Below are 22,127 nucleotides of genomic sequence, written 5' to 3' on the forward strand. Positions count from 1 at the left end.
TGGAAACTCATACCTTCCACCATTCAATCCCCTTTCACCTCATTAATTTAATTTTTTGCCCCTTCACTCATCCTGAAGCACCTGGTTGCCCTGATTACATCTCGAGTCCTTGAAGTGACTGATGTTGGCAAATAACAGGGTTTAATAAAACACTCTCACACGCCTTGTCCCTGCTTGTTAATACCCATCAATGTCTCTTTTATCTGGGGATTATTGTCACAAATGCACCATGCAGTGCTCCTGCGACATTAATGCATCCATTCAGTAAATATTTTCCTTAAGTGTCTTCAGTAATTCAGGCACAATAACAGCGGTGGGAGAGAGCAGAGATCGGCGATGTATGTTCTTACATTTCCCCGGCAGCCCGATCATACAGTCTAAAACATTGGCCTGCGCTTGTTTTAGAAAAATATAAGGGAAACATAAGAAACTCTATTCTAGAGTATAAGATCATATGGCCAACGCCAGCCAAATCCCAGCTTGGGTTAGAATTTATGTCCAAAATTCCACCATCTCTTTGATGAGCCTCATGGGTCTGGTGGGACTTGCAAGGATTAGCTGGAGATACCTTAAAGTGATGGTCACATCTCATAAAGGGTTGTCAGGGATATCCATGCAGTGGTCAACGTGACACCAATTAATTCTAAGACCTGTTGGCTGGATGGTGCTGATACCAGCGTTTCATTATCCGGACCTGGTTAGGCAGGTGTACGTTTTTATGCATTTGCATAGTCGTTGGATGTCTATCCCATAGGGATAAGGTCTTGAAGATACCGCCTAATGTTTCTGAAACTCCACACACACTGCAGATAAGAGAGGGGGACATTTTAATTATTTCTTGAAGAATCCCAACTCTTTCCAGAGTTTGAAATTGTTCCTAACATAATCTCTTCGGGGAACTCAGAAATGTTAATGGTCTCTGTAAAGGCTGTTCAGGATACAAGCCTTCATTCACATTCTAATTTAATAAACTGCAGCAAAATCCCACCATTGAGGCCTCGTTTATGTAATTACATAAATTGTCTGGATTAATAAAGCAGAGTCTGATGATTAATGACACGGCGCTGAGGAGGGGGGGGATTCTGCTCTTTGAAACTTTTCTTCATTAACCCCAGCTGTATATCAGAAGTGTCATAAATATTTATACTCCGGGGGAAAAAAAAGATCAGTCTTCTTCAAGTTTGTTCTTGACCAGAACAACAGCCAGAAACCTCTTTCCTCAACCACTTAACAGGCACACATCCCCGGAGATGCCACATGTTTCCTTCAGTTTCTGTAGACTGGTCTGGGCACGTCTCTTTAAAGATGTCTAGAGTTTACTTGGTTCAGTGTGGCAAAAACTACAATGAGATGACCGACAATTGGCCCATAAACAACCTCTGAAACACAAGATAAGGGGCTGATTTCACATTAGTACAATATGATATAGGTGAGTGTCCGCCATCACCGAATGATCACTCACTGCAGAAGTTCTTCAGCCCTGAGATGCCTAGCAAGGAGTGGAGCCACCAAGATAAGCAGATAGGGTCTTAGATGATCCCATCAGTGAGGAGGCTCAGGTGTAGGAGGGTAAAGTTCGGTACTGAGTGTGATGGAAATCTGTATAGGCAACCAGCAGGCTGGAATCATGGATTGAGGATACAGTACGCCAGGGGGGGGGAATGCGGAAGGATAGTCAGACGTAGCCAGATTTAATACACTAAAGGGGTAGTCCTACAAGCTGGAAGTCGGTACACAGTGCAGGTAGTCGATAAGCCAGGTACGGTACACAGGTGTGACAATACAGGAACAGAATCACTAGGCAGAAGATTAGTCAAGCCAAGGGTCAATACCAGCAAAAGCTAATTCCAAACTCCAATACAAAATACAAGCCTCTAGGTAAGTCTATGTGGCTCAGGACCTCCACGCCAGCAGAGAGGCGGCTGTCTGCCGGTAACGGGTCCCGACGACATGAGTGAGCATACATAGCTATATGCTTGCTGTGGTCCAAAGCAGAGCCAAGTGGGGCCCTATGTAATAGTCTAATATGCCTTGTTGTTAATGTGGCAATAAGTTTAATAAATACTAAGTTCTGCTGGTACCTCTTACGAAAAAATTATTGCAGTTTTTCTGAGGTAATACTGCAGTTTTTTGGACACTTTTACTGCAGTATTACTGCACATTTACTGCATTTTTTTTTACTGCAAACCTACAGTTGTAATTCAATGTACTGCAGCTTTATTGCATTTGTACTTCCGTACAAAAATAACTGCAGTAAAACTGCAGTACAATGAAGTACAAATGCAGTAAAACTGCAGTAAATGTGCAGTAATACTGCATTAAAAGTGCGGTATTGCAGTTTTTTCATGTCCAAAAAACTGCAGTATTACTTCAGAAAAACTGCAGTAATTTTTTCGTAAGGGACGTGGCTCAAATGCATCAGGTCAGCTTTGGAACCCCTCCATTTTAGCTGTCTTCTTTCAAAACTTGGACAAGATTAGTGAGGCAAGGCCTCTCATTCCCGTTCTACGCCGGAATATTCAGTTGGAATCAGGCTAAAAAATATTATTTTTCTGTTATCTTCATGTCAAATTTACTGTCGTTTTACTGTCATACTTAAAGCCACCAAATGAAAACAGTAATACAAAGTGTGTCCATTGGATGAGATCTTTGCTTCTTTGTTTTAAAATGTCTCCAAACTCTTCAAGTTTCACCATGCATTAGAATCCAATTTCATTGATGTGTTTCTAAAAAGAAAAGAATAGCCCAGACCAGATTTAGCATGTGATTTATCCCTGACCGCACTTACCCCATTAGCCCTCAGTACCCCCGCCCCCCAATAGGACACCCTGTGCAAGTCTCCTCATTCCCGTTCTTGATCTGTTGAGTGTTCCGTGTCCTCATTAATCTTTTAAAGTGATTTCTGGCTGATTTCCATGGCGGAGCTGAGAAGCTCTCATGGGACCCAGGATATGAAAAGATGGTTTATTTTTACTACACGTAAATCAGGAAATCACACAGAGGAACAATAAATGTGAAATATGAAATATGGGGCACACTTCAGGCACTTATCAGAATTTACAATTCAGACAACATTCTGTGTACCGTGTTGACATATTACATATCTATCATTGCATACAATTGTTGTTTTTTAGCCAATAAAGACTTTCCAGTTTATTTAAAGTGTATTAAAGCCGTGTGACATTATACTCCAAGCCCTGGATGCTATCATTCATCTTGACCTCCCCAATTTACCCATGCACGTGTTTGATGGAATAGGCCTTGTCATTGTAAGTAATACTCAGCCTTTAAACCCGTTGGGCATCTGGTGGCTTAAGGTCACCTTGGACAACAAAGTGCTAATAGAGAATGTTCTCGGCATGATGAAGGGTTTTCAGGCCATTAGAAACTCATTTCTTCAACTCACAGGAAATATTTGACAGTTCTGGAACCTGGAATATAGTATTCCATCAGAAAGGCTCTGTGGCTTTAATGTTCTGCTAGTGTTAGTGAATAAAAGCCTTAATTTCTTTGGACAAATTGGGCTTCTCAGTTTTTACGTAGCTCTTACTGGTGATAATTTGGTCAGGTCCCATTAGCCACTAGCTAGTCTTGGGGAATATAGTCATTTATGGAGTGTTACGTTGACCTTAGGCGAAACAGTTCCTATCCAGTTGGGACATCAGTGTTATGACCACCAGAAAGATGCCAGTCTCCATAGGTAAAGGAGACTGGCATCTTTCTACAGTGCTACAGGCACACACGGGTTTAATCTCTCCCCGTAGTGTTAAACCTCCCCATTAATAATCCAGAACGGCTTCGGAGTTGGAAATAATGAGCGCCGCACCTGCACATTGTTCCTTACGTATGCAGAAACTGTCCATGTGGGATTAATTAAAGTGGGGAAAAAATGCAAATGTTGCAGAAAGGTGCCTTTACTTCACACCTTCACCTGTCTTCACGTAATACAAGCAGTATTCGCTTGGAAACTCTGCTTGCTTCTTAATTTCGATCATAAAGCACTACTTACCTTATACACCTGCTTGTGCACAGGTACCCGGAGCCTTCTCCACTTTGGTATGTCAGGTGTGTCCATACAGATGTGTATGGGGACGTCCTGTATCCAACAGACAGGCGTTGGCTTGTCCACCTCTATTAATGTCAGGGTTCAGGATTTAACCCACTCATTGGCTTCGATATGACACAGACATGCTAGAATGATGAATAGGCTAACATTCTATTGCTTGGTAAAGGAAGGGTCCAAGCAGCTTCTCTGAATGTTTTCTATAGACCTACACGAGACCTACACAAGATCTTCCTAGGGTGTGTTTCTGGAGACCTCCTGTTCTATGCCACAGTATGAAGGAGCGGTGCTGGAGCTATCCACACAAGCCTGCAGGATGAGAGCAAGACGTGATAAAAGATGGTCATATATCTGATATATGTTCCTCTAAACCAGAGAACAAAGACTGTTCTGGAAATCAGCTTTAATAGAAGCAGCCTCCAGGGCAATCCCAGAAAGTTCTCAGGTATACCCACAGAAGCACAATACCGGACTCTGGGATGTCAGAGGGACTATAATAAATACAGAACAGACGTGCAAAGAGAAAAACAAAATATCACTCTACGGAGGTGGTTGGCGTGGGTGTTTATTGAAAAACAAATGGTAGACAATTTCAGCAAAGATACCTAAAAGCCAAAAAAGATTTCCGAACAAAACACCTCGCTCCGGCAAATGAAAAATAATTGAATTTCTGCAGCACAAAAGGTTTTTAATATCCAAGACCAAGGCGCTTTTCATCATTGTTTCACTGTGAGATGTTACCGGACATGCACGGATGGATTTACAACTCATCTTACAACCTGATCTGAAATCTGTCAGTTCAGTTTTACATCAACAGCCAAGACAAGAGAATACACCACTACGTCTTCCCGCAGCAAGGGATGCTTCAGGGGCGCTTGGCTCATAAACAGAGAGTCTTCTTCCTTACTTATTGCTTTGAGCCCACCGGTCTCCAGAGATGGCCGGGGCATTGGCCGAGTGTCATTAGCTTCTGATATTTAGGTTGAAATGTTACCGCTACAAAATAGAAGCCTGGTTTTGCCATCCAGTTAAGGGGAGCAGCTGGAGACCCTACAAATGGAAGAAGGAATGAGTTGGTAAAAGGTCTACAGATGCATTGTGATCGGTGAAAACCACTCGCATTCTTTATTGAACTGAGATAGTGATTGTTTTCATCTTTTCTTTACTTCCACAATTGCTGGATACTTTAAATTGCCATGGAAATGAAGAATGCGTTCGGAACAATTGACGTTTCTTGTTGATTCATGTGAAGCACCACTTTGTCTTCTAAACCCTTTCACTCAACTCCTGGGTTCTTGAATCAAGCTGTTCCCTCTCCACCTGACATAGAATGTGCAATTAGTTTGATAACAAGCTGTTGTTTTATTTATCTCATGCAATATAATTGAACTTCGTGTTCCATGAACAGAAAAAGGTACTCAATTTGTGCACTCAGTTTAAATATTTTACATAGCCTTTCCATTTTTGGCTCCCTTACAACCTTAGTAACGAAGCAAATTCCGGCTTTTCTGCTTAACCAATGTTTGTCTTGGCCAAAACATGATTTATCCACTCTTTTATCCAATCCTCAATTTAGCATTTACTGTCCTTCTACTCCTCACATGCATTATTCTCCTCTATTTAGTTAAATAAATCCAGATTTCACTTGAACGTTGGTGATTGTTGGAGAAAACCCCAACTGGAGACATGGCTGGGTCTACAACAGCTGGCCCAGACCTCGCACAGTCCCGCCTGGTTTAGCTGCTTACTGGCTTAAAATAAGGACTACGTAGGTCTAAAGTCAGCTTCTTGGATCTCCAGATATCTCTCCAAGGTTGCCGTGAGTGCTTTCTGTTAAATCTCAATGTTTCCTGAATGCATATCATATGCATAGATTCGGTATAGCTCTGGTATAGCTCCAGTATAGATTCGGTATAGCTCTGGTATAGCTCCGGTATAGATTCAGTATAGCTCTGGTATAGATTCGGTATAGATGCGGTATAGTTCTGGTATAGATTCGGTATAGCTCTGGTATAGCTCCGGTATAGATTCGGTATAGCTCTGGTATAGCTCCGGTATAAATTCGGTATAGCTCCGGTATAGATTCGGTATAGCTCTGGTATAGCTCCGGTATAGATTCGGTATAGCTCCGGTATAGCTCTGGTATAGCTCCGGTATAGATTCGGTATAGCTCCGGTATAGATTCGGTATAGCTCTGGTATAGCTCTGGTATAGCTCCGGTATAGATTCGGTATAGCTCCGGTATAGCTCTGGTATAGCTCCGGTATAGATTCGGTATAGCTCCGGTATAGATTCGGTATAGCTCTGGTATAGCTCTGGTATAGCTCCGGTATAGATTCGGTATAGCTCCGGTATAGCTCTGGTATAGATTCGGTATAGCTCCGGTATAGATTCGGTATAGCTCCGGTATAGATTCGGTATAGCTCTGGTATAGCTCTGGTATAGCTCCGGTATAGATTCAGTATAGCTCTGGTATAGCTCTGGTATAGATTCGGTATAGCTCTGGTATAGATTCGGTATAGCTCCGGTATAGATTCAGTATAGCTCTGTTATAGCTCCGGTATAGCTCCGGTATAGATTCGGTATAGCTCCGGTATAGATTCAGTATAGCTCTGTTATAGCTCCGGTATAGCTCCGGTATAGATTCGGTATAGCTCCGGTATAGATTCAGTATAGCTCTGGTATAGCTCCGGTATAGATTCGGTATAGATTCTGTATAGCTCTGATATAGTTCTACCACCCTGGCCACAGAGGCATGCTCACACCTTCTCAAAACCACAAAAAAAAAAGATATTTCAAGGTGCAAAAAAAAAGAGGAGAGAAAAGCTCTGCTCACATAAGAAGTTCTATACATATCACTCTTATCACATGACTTCCATATAGCTGATCAGACAAGTGTATATGCTAAATCTATGTTAATATTGCTTAATAGAAGAACTGCAGATATACTATATACACATTATATGATATATATATATATAAAATATATAAAAATATCAAATATGCAAACATGCTTTTTAACATATAACTTTTTAACATATAAATATGTTTTTTTAACATATAAATAACCTCCACCTGATCTACTCATTTTGTTCTTCACCGGTAAGGATTGATGTTATTATCCAGACTGAATTAAGGATACAAGGACGTTTGACACCTCTGGGAATAGAAATAAATTTAGCACATATTTCCCATATGTTTCAGAATGTACTTAATTACGTTTCTCATGGCCCAAGGATATGTCACGTGTTCCAAGGTTTGAGGATGAGGCATCCTTTTATCATCAAGGGAGATCTTGGAAAGGAATTTGGTACAATAAAAGTGTGTATGAATACCCAACCCTCTGATTCATCGGGGGGCAATGAGTGTGCCATATACACACATTGTTTATGGTGCGGTTTTGTAGCTGTATCTTATCGGATCTATGGTAAAACATAGACGCACTGTTCATAATGGTATTCAGTACCATGGACAGCTCATGGATCATGCATGACATGTATGTAAATTACCCTATGCTCCAACCATTGTATTTAAGGATGAAATAGCCATGACAGTCCCCATGATCCCCAGGCTATGCTTCCACCAGTTCCGGAGATCCATAAGTGTATGATTGCTATGTCGCAAGTATAATTAACATGCGCTGCTACAATGTACAATAGACATAGAACTTGACGGCATATACGAACCCTTCAGCCCATTTTGTCCTGCTATAAAAGTGTCAAACCTTTATTGGGTTCTTGGTCATGTCTTATGGTCAGGGTAGCCTTTTGGTTGTCCTATGCATCATTTCGGGACCAGGCCCTTGCGTTTCAATCAACGAAGTGACTTTCATTAAGTTTCGCTGATATAACAAGGCATTTTACATTTAACAACTACAATACGTCCACTGTGTTTAGCGAATAAACCTAGGGTCCTATGAAGCTTCAACTTTCAAATTCTTCAGTGAAGATTCAAATGAAATCTGCTCTGTCAATTCGAAACCTTTTGAGTCAGCAGAAAGAGGACGTCGCGGCTCGAATCAGCGCTGACTAATGCGAATGTGATCCGTGTCATCAGCAGAGCCATGTGCCCATTCCTCCCATGGCCATGGTACATGCGCTTCATAGCCCTTGGAGGCACACAAAACCACCATGGAAAGGTGAAGTTTGAGGCTATCTCGCTGATGCTGCTGCAGCCTGAGACTGAGTCACCGAGTTCCAGCCATGCATTACATGTCCATATTTTGTTCATTTTTCTATCTTTCAATAAAATATGAATTTAATTTAAAAATGCTCACTCTATTTGTAATTATTCCAAAATTCAGGATTTGCCGGACCCCTATTCAGACCCCTTTGTCTGAGCTACCCTCCCTTTCATCAGCTTAAATATTATTATATTTGATATACATGACTTGCGCCCAGCAGATCTCGAACTCTCTCAGCAGTCACCACCGGCTCCGAGACTGTGTCCGGCTCCTGGGCTGAGATTTCTGTAATAAATCTCTAATAAAACGCGTTTGGTGTTTCTGTATTCTCGGACAAAGAGCAGATTTATCAGGTCCCTCGTTCGGCCGTCACATTGATGGATGAAGGCTGCAGGTCTTATCTCTTTATTTAGGGTGTGTGAAAGCTCTTAGGGGAGATAACAGAAACACAAAAGCCAGCAAGCTCTCAATATCCACCGCTGAACAATAGCGTAAACAAAGATAAATGCTGCAGCGGGGGCCATAGATTTTACTCTATTGATCTGCTTCCTCAAAGGATCTTTGTCCATTTTTACAGCCTTGAATTAAAAAATAGCCCTACAAGCTTACAGAGAATGTAGCCAAAACCCACCCATTGTCAGTCACCCACACAGAAGATTCTCCAGTGATATTGCCACTGGGCATGGATGGAAGAACCAAAGACATAATGGGTACCAATCCCCCTCCCAAGAGTTCACCAGATCAATCCAAAAGCAACATCACCGAGATCAACTGCTCCATTAGTATAAGAGAAGCAGGACATTCTTCTACCTCTACATGACGGCATCCTTCGTACCTCCTCAAGCAAGAGGGTTCTTACACCCCTGGCATAGTAAATACTTAGGTTTAGATGTAATGTAAGGAAGATTTTCATTATTGAGAAGGTGGTAGATAGATAGAACAACCTCCCATCACAAGAGGCTAATACAGTGAGGGAATTTAAACATGCATGGGATAGACATAAACCTATCCTGAATCTAAGACGAGACCAAGGACTGATTAAGACCTGAGTCCTTACATCAGAAAAAATGGAAGACTAAATTGGCCAATTGTTGCCTTGGATGCGGATTTATTATCCTGTTAATTTCCCAAATTTAAAACCATATTAAAAATCTGTGACTGATCCCACTTTTCATTCTTCTGCATAGACGAAGTCTCCAAAGCTCATGCTTTCACACCCCTTGTGTCGCCCTGATGACCGCTGTTGGTTCGTAGACCACAATTACTGGTGACAAACGCCGACACATTGAGGATTTTCCGGAGCAGAATCTAGCCTGTGATATAACTATAACTATACCTTTCAGGTAGAACAGCAGTATTTTATACAGTATTTTATCATGACCATGGTTGACACGCGGATTTAAGAGGCAGGGAAGAAAACTTCCCACCATGGAGCTGCAAGAGTTCAATAATGATAGAATAGATCTTGGAACAATAAAAACTGGTTATATTTTGCATTCTTGTAGGAATATACCATCGCCCGTCAAAAACAAGAATAGATCCACAACGGTCCAACCTGCAGATTTATTAAGTTGCCCTTGTTTTAGATCGGGACGTTTATGGGCAGAGGTCCTCAGTGTTAAAATTAGTTTGAGCTACTTATAATTAGTCAATGATTTTGACAGCTACTATGAAAAGAGTAGACTTTAGCAATGAAGAATATATTTTCAGATACACGAACCACCCCATTCTCAGTAGCGCATGGGCGTATTAACCCTTGCATGTTTGTGACAACACACAGTTTTTGGCTATACATGCCGATGTAGGTGCCGGTGAAAGTTAAATAGTTGTGAACCTGTGTTAAAGTGAAAGACTGTGGTTTATTATTGATCATGATGCCATGATGTGGGGTGGCATAGCCACAGGGCAGAGGGGCAGTTAAAAGTTCCACTGGTCAGACACGAGCAGCTGTTATAATTTGAGCAGGAGATCCTGTATACTCTGAAGAGTATGTTTATTAGATAACACAAAGTATTTTGTTTCAGATAAAATTACATTTTTATTGATATATGCCAAGGTAAAATAATGATTTTTTTGAATCACTAGACCTTTAAATTACCGGCATTGGCCAATTAAAAGGCTAGGCTGCACACTATGGGGCAGCTAAACTGCTGGATATCTAATTAGAATTCTCTACTAAAGGTATAATAAAGCCAATTAAGGGATATCTGTATTTCCTCCAAGACTGTTCTTTTTTTCTCTTTGACCCTTAAAAGTTGTGTATGATGCGGCCCTGCATTGAACCATGGTATGTTTTCGCTGTTACATGTCTTTACTGTTACAGTCTTATAGTCACATTTCACTTTATCTGCTGATTGGTAGCCAATTGGCTCCATCCCATTTCAGGCTGATGTTCCACTAGTGTGTGCGTGACCAGACCACATGCGCGGTAGATCTGCCAGTGCTACCTACTGTCTGGCAAACAACGCTTTGCTGATCCTAGTAAGAAATTAAGACTCTCATTCAACGCAGTGTGAAAAAAACCAAGTTTATTCTGATATAGAAAACATTACTTTGTACAGAATAAAGTGACACTATGTTCTATATCAATACTCTGTATTAGAATTCATTTTGAATTGGGTGATACGCTACGTCCTCTAATGTGTACAACATCGGCAGGAAGGACTAAGGTTGTGCTTTAACAAGGTAGGTGACATGCTGAAGGTGGTCTCTGTCCCCAGGATGAAACCTCAACTGAGGAAGTTGACATGCGGTAACAATGAAACGGAGTCAAGGTGATCTCTTCCTGAGGTCTCTATGCACCATGTAATGCTATGCTTGTGTAAGAAAACGTAAAATCCTAAGACCTAACAAGAAATGAGATCTTTACAAGGTGTCTCTTGTCACTCACATGGAATGCTGTGATCAGTGGGGTGATAAAACATTTCTACACGACATCACTCCATAGTGCAGGGTCAATGAAAGGTGTATTGCTAGCACAGCTTGACTACGAAGCTTCATCTTCAGCTACAAAAGACGGTCAGACTTCTGTTCCCCGATCAGTCCAAAAATTCCAGAGAATAAGTTGATACAACAATACAGTCAGTTCACTTGTTTGGCAAAAGACGTATCCTCGCGTTCTGGGGGTCTTTGCTTTGCGGCTTTTTTAAGCCACTGTAACAAGCGTTCACACTTGAGGCTGCCATGTCAGTAAAATCAGCCCTTTGGAAATAACAAAACCCTTTCGGTAACAGAGGAATTACATCTGAAATTAGGAGAAAAAAAATCACTCCAAATAAAGTTGCGATACGCTATACTAAAAAAAAAAAAAATAAAAAAAAAATCATAATATTCCAGTCCGAAATATAACTTCTGCCAAGACAGGAATGGCAGAAATGCATCTTCCTCCCGCAGTATTTACACTGCCCAGCCAAAATATAAGAAACCTGCTGAGGTTTTACTCTTTGCATATCTTTATATCCAAGTTAACAATTTATATTTTTATCTGTCGCTATGGGTCCCCCCCCGTGAATACAACAGTCAACGCTCAGAAATAAAGCTTCCAGAAGAACATCAGAAAATAAGAAAATTGACAAAATTATTTCATGTTTGAAAAAACGATACATCTTACCAAGAGGAATTTGTTAATTATTAATAATTGTAAATATGGTCGACACACGACCTTACGGTAAACTGAAGCTCAATTATGGTGTAACTGAAAAACATTTTCAATTTGGGATGTGAGCAATGTATACTTATTCTAGCCTTGCACAAGGAACTCCGAGATCTAAAGTGGTTTCCCTTATTTTGGCAAGGCCATGTATGTACTTGCATCTAAACTCAATAAACAGAGGAACAGAAGAAAAACAGAGCGCAAAGGTCAGAAAAAATGAGTGTTCGACAAATCTTGTGCTCCATTATATTATCTCCATTCTGTGGGTTACCACATGTAATAGCTTTGTGACGTGTCCACTTGGGAAGCTTTCGACTCTGTTGCCCCTTCTTTATCCTTCTCATTGTCTCCCTCCCACAGACTGATGAGTGGAGGGTAAAGCTCATTCAGTGGGATCGATGATGTTTTCTGCATGTACTTCTTTAGAGAGTGACGATAGTTTTTTCTCTGGAACCTTTTGGCTGCGTAAATGGAAACTGAAGCAAAACTGATGAGGGCAAAGAGGGAGCCCATCACAGCAGCCAGGGCGGCACTGGTCTCCTGGTCACTGACAGTCAGCGAGTATGATGTGCTTTTAGTGGTGACGTTTAGGCAGGCGCGCTGAGCCTGCTGATGTAGGCCAGACACAGTCAGGCACACTTCGTACTCGGTGGCTGGCTGAAGATGTGTCAAGTTGTATTCGTGAACATCAGCTGGGACACGGGCTGTATAAGTAATGTGTGGGTTATCAATTTTCATGGTGGCTGATGACCATTTCAGGTTAGAAGCAAAAACATTGGAGCTAACCTTCCAGGACACCAAAATGGAGCTGGACTCAGCCTGTTGGACATATAGCCTAAGGGCTTGGGTTCCATCCAGCAGGGTTCCGTTTACTCTTAATGTGGCTACCCTTGTGTCTGCCCCTTCGGAATTTTGTGCCACACATGTGTAACGTCCAGAATCCTCAACTTGCACATTGGAAATCTGCAATGTTCCCTCCTCGCTTAGACGATACTTGTCAGAGAGGGTCTCCGTGGTCACCTTATGTCCCAACGGGGTCACCCAATAGATTTCTGGTTCAGGCTCTGCCATTGCCCGGCAATCAAGAGTGACTGTCATTCCTAGGTCTAGGTTGAGATGGCTAGGGAAGGTATCTTGAGAAATCATAGGAAGACACTGTTCTCCTGCAGGGTCCTGGGCCACTGCCTCTTTCACCGGCTGCCCACGATACTCTGGTGGAAGTGCACAAAACATAGAGAGTGGCTCCATGAAACGGATAGTCGTTTGATTGGAACCCATCCAGTGTAGAACACAATCACATCGCAGAGGGTTAGTGTGGACACTTATCTCTCTAAGGTTCGGGAGGGACTCCACCGTCCCATGATAAACAGAGTTCAGTGCATTGTTGTTTAACATCAAGCTCTCCAGTGTAGGCACATTCCGAAAAGCGAATCGATGGATATAGGAGAGCTTTGGGTTATTGGTAGCTTCCAGCTTAGTCAGCTCGGGAAGATTGTCCAGTGCATAGCGATCCAGAGACACCAGCTCGGCCATGTTGTTGATTCCCAGCTCTTTTAAACGAAGCATGTTTTTAAAGTCTCCTTCTTGAATCTTTCGGATTGGGTTTTTATTAAGGTCTAAGAACTTAAGGTTGGGTACTTTCTGAAGAGCTAGCTGAGGAACTCGGCTCAGCTTGTTATCATAGAATGAAAGGCTCTCTAAGTTATCCAAACCAAGCAGGGCATTCCCTGGGATATCACTCAAGTACATCCCAGCCAGAACCAGACTTCGCAAATTTCCCAAAGGTCGGAAATTCATGTCCAAGATGCCAATTACTGGATTTTCTCCAATCATCAGGATCTCCAGGTTAGGGGTAGATTCAAACCAACGGCTGTCAATCATACGGAGCTTGTTCGAGTTGAGGTGCAGTCTCAGTAAATTGTGTAGTCCAGCAAAGGCACTAGGTGAGATGGAGATAAGCTGGTTGTGATTTATGTAGAGCTCCTGTAAGTTGTTCAAGTCTTTTAAGCAATTGTCAGGCATCTCAAACACTTGGTTTTCCTCCAAATGTAAAGTTGTAAGTTGACTTAGATTGGAAAGCCCCACATCCTGAATGGAAGTGAAGTTGTTCTGGGATAGGTCTAATTCTGTAAGATTCACAAGTCTCTGTAATTCTCCATTGGTCCTTGCTATGTTGTTGCTTTGTAGCAAAAGCACCTGGGTATCTGCAGAAAGGTTCTCTGGAATCCGAGTTAAACGAAGGTCATTGCAGTCAACAGTTATGGCTTCTCGGTATGTTGACTGTGGGGTAAACCAGGGACGGATCTCACAAACACATAGCTGAGGACATTCATTCGTTGATGATGAAGTTTCAGTTAATGAGCTAGAGAGGAGTCCAATTACCAGCTGACAAGCAGTCAGGACAAAGATGTTTATCCGAGCCATGTCAAGACTTGTATCCCCCCTAGTTCCCAGATTTCAGAAAGGCAGAAAAAACAAGTCTTCTACCGATTCTTCACGTCTTCTATTTAAATAAATCCAGATAGGCTGAATCTGGCAGCACCTGGAACAGAAAATGGATAAAAAAAAACATGGTTAAAAAAACAAACAATAAAAGGTGTTAATGAACACTATGCCCTCCCTACACCAGTATAATTAAACAAAATCTGTATGTATATGGCGTGTGAGTATATGTGCTATGTAAAAAGTTGTATGTAGATGAGAAGCCAGAGATTAACTATGAGCGTGGTATGCGCTACGACTATTATGTTCCATTTTTGAGTCCACAATGTCTACCAAACAAAACATTTTGTATGTTTTTTTTGCACGTGAAGCCCTGTTTAGGTAATAGTCACACAAACCACTTATTTTAATTATGTCAATCTTTAAACTTGAATATTGCACTAAAAAGAAACACACAACTAAAAAGGATTAGGTCTGCTGGGACTTTCTTGTGTCAGGAACTCAGGATTTACCACTAATAATGCCCCCATGCTGACAGGGCCCAGGGCTATATATACACTCTTAATGGGTATCCTTTTCATACTGATAAAATAGAGACTCTCATCAAGACAGGGACTTATTCAATCGGCCCCTTTACTTATTCATATACAAATTAGGGGACAGCTGTGGTTGTCACATGGAGCCCTGGCCGTGGCATTAGACAGCTGGGGTCAGAGAATGCTTGTTCCTTTATATTAACCTTGTCACCCCAGGGGCTCCACAGCTTGTGTGCCTGTGCCAGGCATTCAGAGCAATAAATAAGTTTGGAGACAATGGCAATCAGACAAATAGGAGAAGGGGCATCTTGGTAGAATGTTGCACGTGTATCCATTTTAAAGGCCAGAGATGGGCGTGCTGTTTACCCTTGAGTTGTCAAGCTGAACAACAACATCTGAAAGATTCCCTGTATACGAGTATCACGAATCACAAGAAATCTGGCAATTACACAAAGAAAGGGCAGAGTTTACTGGTGTGTAAGAAATTCCGCTCTGACCGACGTAAACAAGAAACGAAGAAGAGCAACCAAAGCTTAGGGCTTCCATAATCAACTTCAATCCATCAATTTCTGACCACTTCTGGTCACATTATAATGAACTGTCATCCTTTACAGTAAGGACCTCTGCCCAAAACCTCTCATGTCAACAGAAGTCCCTTTATAGCTCAGCTTTCTACCTGACCCCTAACATCACCTGTTAACACCACACGTTCCTTCTCTGAGATCAAAATGTGGCATATTCTTGTCTGATAGAACATGAAACTTGAAGGTAGATTAGATCGCTTTGGTCTGTCTAGTCTTCCTGTGACCATCCTACAGTGTGGTTATCAGTCAGCCCTTTAATTGCGGATGCATATAAAATACATGCAGGTCATTATTTGTTAACATAACTATGTACTTAACATTTCCTAGAAGCATCCCCATCCAGGAAGACTGTAGAACCTTATTTCACAAGTGAAGCAAATACAGGTTTATTGACTCTTTGGATGTTTATACAATAGACATATCTTGGATTTTATCAGAATCCCCTTTCATCTGATCACATTATAGGATGCTTATCTCTGCCCCATCCTTACAACCTTACACTCCAGGCAGTAACATAGTTCTCTGTGTGGTAGGGCTTATGGTCACCCAAGGCCCTTTAAAGTTGGCACTGATTATATCTACGGCTAGCAACTTATGTAAGTACTTAAAATATACGGGGTGTTTGCTGTCCTATTAAGGGCTAATGTTTGTGTTTATTTACTTGGTGATTTCTCAGCACATTCCTTATTGAGCAGGGTTGCACAACTCCAGTCCTTGGGGACTGTAAATAAGCCAGGATTTCTTTGTACCCCTTTCTGAAAACGAGCAGTTTAATGAATCTTTAATTGAGATGACTGTGCTCAAGCTGGGATATCCAAAAACTGTGACCTGTTTGCAGCCCTCGAGGGCTGGCATCGTGCAACCCTAATCAAGATCCAAAACAGCATACGTACATAGCCTGTGGCGGGAGGACAGCATTATCCGCTGCTCCGCTGCTGATACTGTTTTTCCAATGTATCTCTTGGTGTGTTCTTCACCTGACCTTCAAATACCAGGTGGATCGTCAAAGTCATCTTCTCTAATGAATCATACCAGAAGCTGCAGCATTCCGAGACCCCACCACACAGGGTGAGCAGCACAGGAACCAGAGCTTCCCTGGGGGGGGCTACTGGGCCCTGGATAGACGGCTACTTTAATCTTTTCATTTAGAATTGTCAACGGGGGAAAACCTAAAAATTACAAAAATACTAGCAAAGAGATTTGGTTTTACTGACACTACCGTCAGCTGCCTACCCATTCTTCCTGTGGTACGTGACTCTGGGGATCGCGCTGAACGTCGGGCCCTTTGTAAGTGCCTATATTGACACCACATAAAGTGGCTTTGTCAGCAGAGAAACAATCAAAACAGGCCTATTGATCCCAAATGTATTGTACATGTTTGCATTTTACCGTTTTGCTAAAGTGTTTTTGTAACGCTTTCGTTGGTGGACTTCCCACGAAGCCTGTGATTAACGGCAACCTTTTTGTGGAAAAAAGACTTACTTTAGGATATTGTGTAGCGGCTATTAGTGAATGATCTGCTAGTTTGGAGAGGTAGCAAATTAACCCCATACTGGGTGATGGAGTCAGCTTCAATCTGTGAAAGCGAGGGAAAGAGACAGCTGCAAGCCCTGTGTGAGTTAGAGGTAGCCGGCTGCAGGCTCCCTGCGTGACGGCGGCGGAGGAGGCAGCGTTTGGCACGGTGTGTGAGGGAGCAGTCTGTGAGCACGCTGCAGAATGAATAGATTCTGCTTCGCTCTGCAGAACTCTGAGTCCTGACAAAGGGAGAGGCGAGAACAAGCAGAGAGAGGATAGTTTGCAGAGCAGAATAGTGTCCAGCATGTGCCGTGCATAAAACTATACCTAGTACCGACAATGCGCGTAGCAGTAACACCGTACCGCACTACACATGAACAGTACACTACACACGGACATCACTAGTAATGCACAACACTACAGTGCATGATACATCAAACGACCATGTTTTGTACAAAGCACCTTAATTATGTGGCATCCAGAAAAGTAGAACTGCTCGTAAGTGGACACACACTCTAAAACCTCTAGAGTACACGCGCTAAAAGCATGAACGCTGGACGTACGCTCCCTGCACACACAGTTCTTTTATCCCGCTCTGTTAAGGGAACTTGTTCACACGAGTCTCCCTGTGTTCTAAATTCCTTGGAGTGAACACAGAGAGACATCTGGCAGGGAAGCTTCATTACCATGCAAATCACGGCAAATCAGGGGGCCATGCCTGGTGTCAGCCTGCACCTCAGCTGGCAACACAACCCCCCCCCACTTACTCTTTACAATACCAGAAGCAAGTGGAGGAGGGACCCACACAATGGGAGACATCAGAGAACAGGACAACTAAGACAAAACTACCTACGAAAAGAAAAGAGACACTGAGACCACTAATACAAGGGGGGGGGGGGTGTCCAGACAGCTGTTACTGGATTGCAACTCTCATTACCCTCTGCCAGCAGTCTGATGTAGGTTACTGGGGAGTGGAGGAGGACATTCATATAAATACACCTACACTAGAGCAACAAACATAACAGCTATTGTAATACTCAAGGTCACTATAGTAATACACAGAACAGGTTGTATGGTAACCAGAGTTACTAATGTAATACACAGGAGATTTAGTACTCAGGTCCCTAATACAAGAGATATCTACTGTGTTACTCGCAAAAACTATATAATAAACATAATACCTACTGTAATACCCAACAGTTAGTAACGTTATACAAGAGATACCTACTGTCTTACTTAACATATCCACTATAATTACAGAATAATGCGGAATTCCTACTGTAATACTCAGGGCCATTAATGTGATATACAAATTAACTACAGCGATCCTCAAGGACACTCATATTATACACGATACTTACTGTAATGCTTGAGGTCAGTAATGTTACACTCAGGATAAGTACTGTAATACTCAGAGTCTGTAACGTTACACTCAGGATAAGTACTGTAATACAGAGTCTATAATGTTACACTCAGTTTAAGTACTGTAATACTCAGAGTCTGTAATGTTACACTCAGGATAAGTACTGTAATACTCAGAGTCTGTAATGTTACACTCAGGATAAGTACTGTAATACTCAGAGTCTGTAATGTTACACTCAGGATAAGTACTGTAATACTCAGAGTCTGTAATGTTACACTCAGTTTAAGTACTGTAATACTCAGAGTCTGTAATGTTACACTCAGGATAAGTACTGTAATACTCAAGGTCATTAATGAAATACCAGGATAGGTACTGCAATACTCAAGGCAAGTAATGTAATACAGAGGGGGGCTATGGTAACAGAGTCACTAAGTCAATAAATAAGTTAATAAATACTGTATTACTCTGTCGTTAAAGTAATACACATGGCCGCTACTGTAATACTACGGATCAAATAGGTAATGCGCTGTAATACTGTAATACTACGGATTACTAATCTAACACTTAGTGCAACTACTAACTATTATAGTGAACCCAAGTAGTACCTCCTGTCCCAGTCAATATTGAGACCACAGGATACCTATATAGCGGTTCGGTGTCTCTTTTCCCACTGCCATAGAAACTAATGTAACCAGCCGGGGGCCGCTGGTGTAGAATAAAGAATAACTGAGACACGTTGCCGTACTGCACAGATTTCTTTAATAGTCCCGATCACCAGAATAAAACCCAAGGTCACATATACGGTTGACATTATCACTAACGAAGCGTGCAGGTCTAGCGATATCCTAACGCAGGTCACCGCTCTGCTTGCTGAAAGGTTCTATGATTTTTCCATTTAATAAGTGAGTTCACTAATAAACTGTCACCGGATCACCGCTGCCAAGTCCCCGGAGGTCACCGGAGCGTGGAGTATAAACCACCGAGGTCATTAGCATACGGCATGGATCACATTCGGCTACTGATGCAGTAACAGCAGGTCATGGAAACAGCCCCCTGGCGTCATTAGTTCAGTGGATGACTAACACAGTCACATTTATTCAATCGTTTGCTCAGAGGGATCAGCGCTCGTGTTGGATGCCGATCACCTGCTGATCTCTGAACCCTTAACCTACAGAGCTTATAAAATGCCCAATTCATGGCTACATTGTCCCGAAGCGTCCACCTCTGTCTCCGAGGTCCATAAATGCTTTGATACTTTCCAGGAGACGCAGAACGTTACTTGATTACAGGTTATCTCGAGAAATCCATAACCTCGAGAGGGTTTATGGCCAGAGGTCAGTCCGGGACTTTAACGCATACATCCGGTATACCGTACATTCTATACATCGCCATTTAAAGGTAAAGTACTATCACTTATCCTAAACCCACGGCTGCACGCAATGTGACAGTCTACTTGGGTGTGGACGACAAGGCTATACACTGTGGTTTTCTTAGATATCAACTCCCATTACCCTCAGCCTTTCACAAGATGACATCATGCCTATGCTTGATCTTGTGGCACTTATGGTTTGTAAGAAGTTTCTCATACACTTATATAAATTAGGAGACCGTTTGCCGTGTATTCCTGATGGTGCCCAAATGGTTCAAATGTGCACTTCAGTCTATACTGTACCCCCTTCGTTATATATGCCCTGCCTGCTGCTGTATACAGTGCTCTGTATATACAATCCACATGCAATGTTCAGTACACAGTATACAGGGCTGTATATACACAGCGTTCAGTATACAAGCAGCGTGTACACAAAGCCCCTTAACAAGGACTTTTTAAAGGTATATTTAATGAGCCGTATGTAAAAAGGTATATACAGTACATGATACATAAACCATAAGTGATCCCTATACTGTGAGTTCAGTGTCCAGGAAAGTGACACCTATACACAAAGCACATGGGGTACAGTGCTTAGTACATCGACAGCACATATACAGACAGAATACACACAGTGTTCAGTATAGAAACACCACACGCAGTATATAATACGGACTCTACCTATTGATCAGTATATAGACAGTAAACACACCCTGAGCTCAGTACACACAGTGTGCACACAACGCCCAGTATACAGACAGTATAGAGCACTGTATACACTGCCAAGGTTTCAGCCAGTATCCCAATATATCTGGATACACATGGACTATATAGACAATGCATAGTGTACACAGACTGTATACAGTGCCCGGTATACATGTTGTAGTCATAGAGGTCATCATGTAAGGAGGGGGGAGAGAGGAGAATTTACCCAGCGCTGAGTATACAGACAGTATTATACAGGGATGTATAGAATATATTGCAGACATGGACAGGTAACACGTATCACTTACCTCTGTATATGATGGAGCGGGTCCCCCTACCGCATCCCTGTCACTCTGCCCTACACCCTCACCACCCCCCGCTCTCCTGCACTCCCCTCCGCCTCTACGGTCCGACTGAGGCGAACTCGCTCCTGCCCCTGGGGTAAGTCCAGTGCGAGTCAGCTGATCACCGAGCTGTGATTGGCTGCTGCCGGGAGCTCCATCTGCACCACGAACAATAGATGGGGAGGGGGAGGCAGGAGCATGTGTGACCAGGAGGGGGTGGGGAGGGACCGGGCACCGGGACAGGAGCCATCCGGGCAGCCCCACCGAGGGGGCAGGTGCCCAACCGGCGTGGGAACACCACCCGACATGGAAGTTTACTGCTATAAACACTCAATAAAGAAATATAACCGGATAATAGTACCGTCTATACTATAAACATATAGAGAGGATGAAACAGTCACGTATATGTATGTACCGTCACTCTCTATATATATCTATATCTACTGTATATATATATATACATGCATTATATATATATATATATATATATTTATATTAAATACAAAAACACATTTGTAATAGTGTGGTCGTTTTAGAAAAAAAACAGCTAATTTACTGAAACATATAGAATATATATATATATATATATATATATATATATATATAGTGTATAAGTGACATAACATAATTTCTATATTAAGCGGATTTGCAATGACGTTCCAAGTGCAGAAAAATTCTCAGGCAAAAAATAGGCAAAATCTTGATTGTGGCAATGTATACATTATTATTTATTATTAATTATTATTATTGCCACAATTGTTTTGCGCTTGAAACATCATTGCAAATCCTCTAGACCGTAAGCTCGCCTGTTTTTTTTTTCTGCAAGTCAAATTGTTATGTTATAACTACTTGTTACTACTTAAATATTATGGCGCTAAATAAAACAATAAATAATAATTATGAGAATGTGACTGTCACGCCAAAAAGAGATCTGTAAATGAAAATACAATAAATACAATACAATGAAGAGTATAAAAAGTATGTATAAATATATAATATAATATATGTATAAATATTTGTCATGTTTTGACACCTAAAACCCCCCCAAATAAATTAAAGGCCACTTTACCTGCTACTTGAGGCCACCAATTACAGCTATATTATGATTGAAAAAGGTCCTTTGAGTAATTAGGGTCCCCATCTTCCCTCCCTTCATATTAAATGTATAAGGTTCTAGAATTGAGTGATCATTTGCTGCGTCCACTGGAAGAACCACCAAGATGTATGGATCCCAAGAGAATAACATATGTGGCTTATGGCTTGCCTGCCTATGTAAATCATATAACACAAGAGAATGCCAACCGGAACATCTGCATCTCAAAATCAGACCCTCGCACTGAGGGCAACCGTTCTCCCAAGCCCATTAGCACCGTG

At 41.9% G+C, this 22,127-nt stretch overlaps 1 protein-coding gene across 1 annotated transcript; it reads right to left on the reverse strand.

The window, feature by feature from the left end:
* Positions 1 to 11,683: 11,683 nt before the first annotated feature.
* LRRN1 (leucine rich repeat neuronal 1) lies at positions 11,684 to 20,744 on the reverse strand. The gene is made up of 2 exons (XM_053469676.1): positions 20,718 to 20,744; positions 11,684 to 14,440 (listed from the first exon to the last, which is right to left on the reverse strand). The coding sequence occupies exon 2, from the start codon at positions 14,320 to 14,322 to the stop codon at positions 12,166 to 12,168; it is 2,157 nt and encodes a 718-aa protein (XP_053325651.1). The 5' UTR covers positions 14,323 to 14,440; positions 20,718 to 20,744; the 3' UTR covers positions 11,684 to 12,165.
* Positions 20,745 to 22,127: the final 1,383 nt, after the last annotated feature.

The sequence above is a fragment of the Spea bombifrons genome, chromosome 6 (genome assembly GCF_027358695.1).
Source record: "Spea bombifrons isolate aSpeBom1 chromosome 6, aSpeBom1.2.pri, whole genome shotgun sequence".
Lineage (NCBI taxonomy): Eukaryota > Metazoa > Chordata > Amphibia > Anura > Pelobatidae > Spea > Spea bombifrons.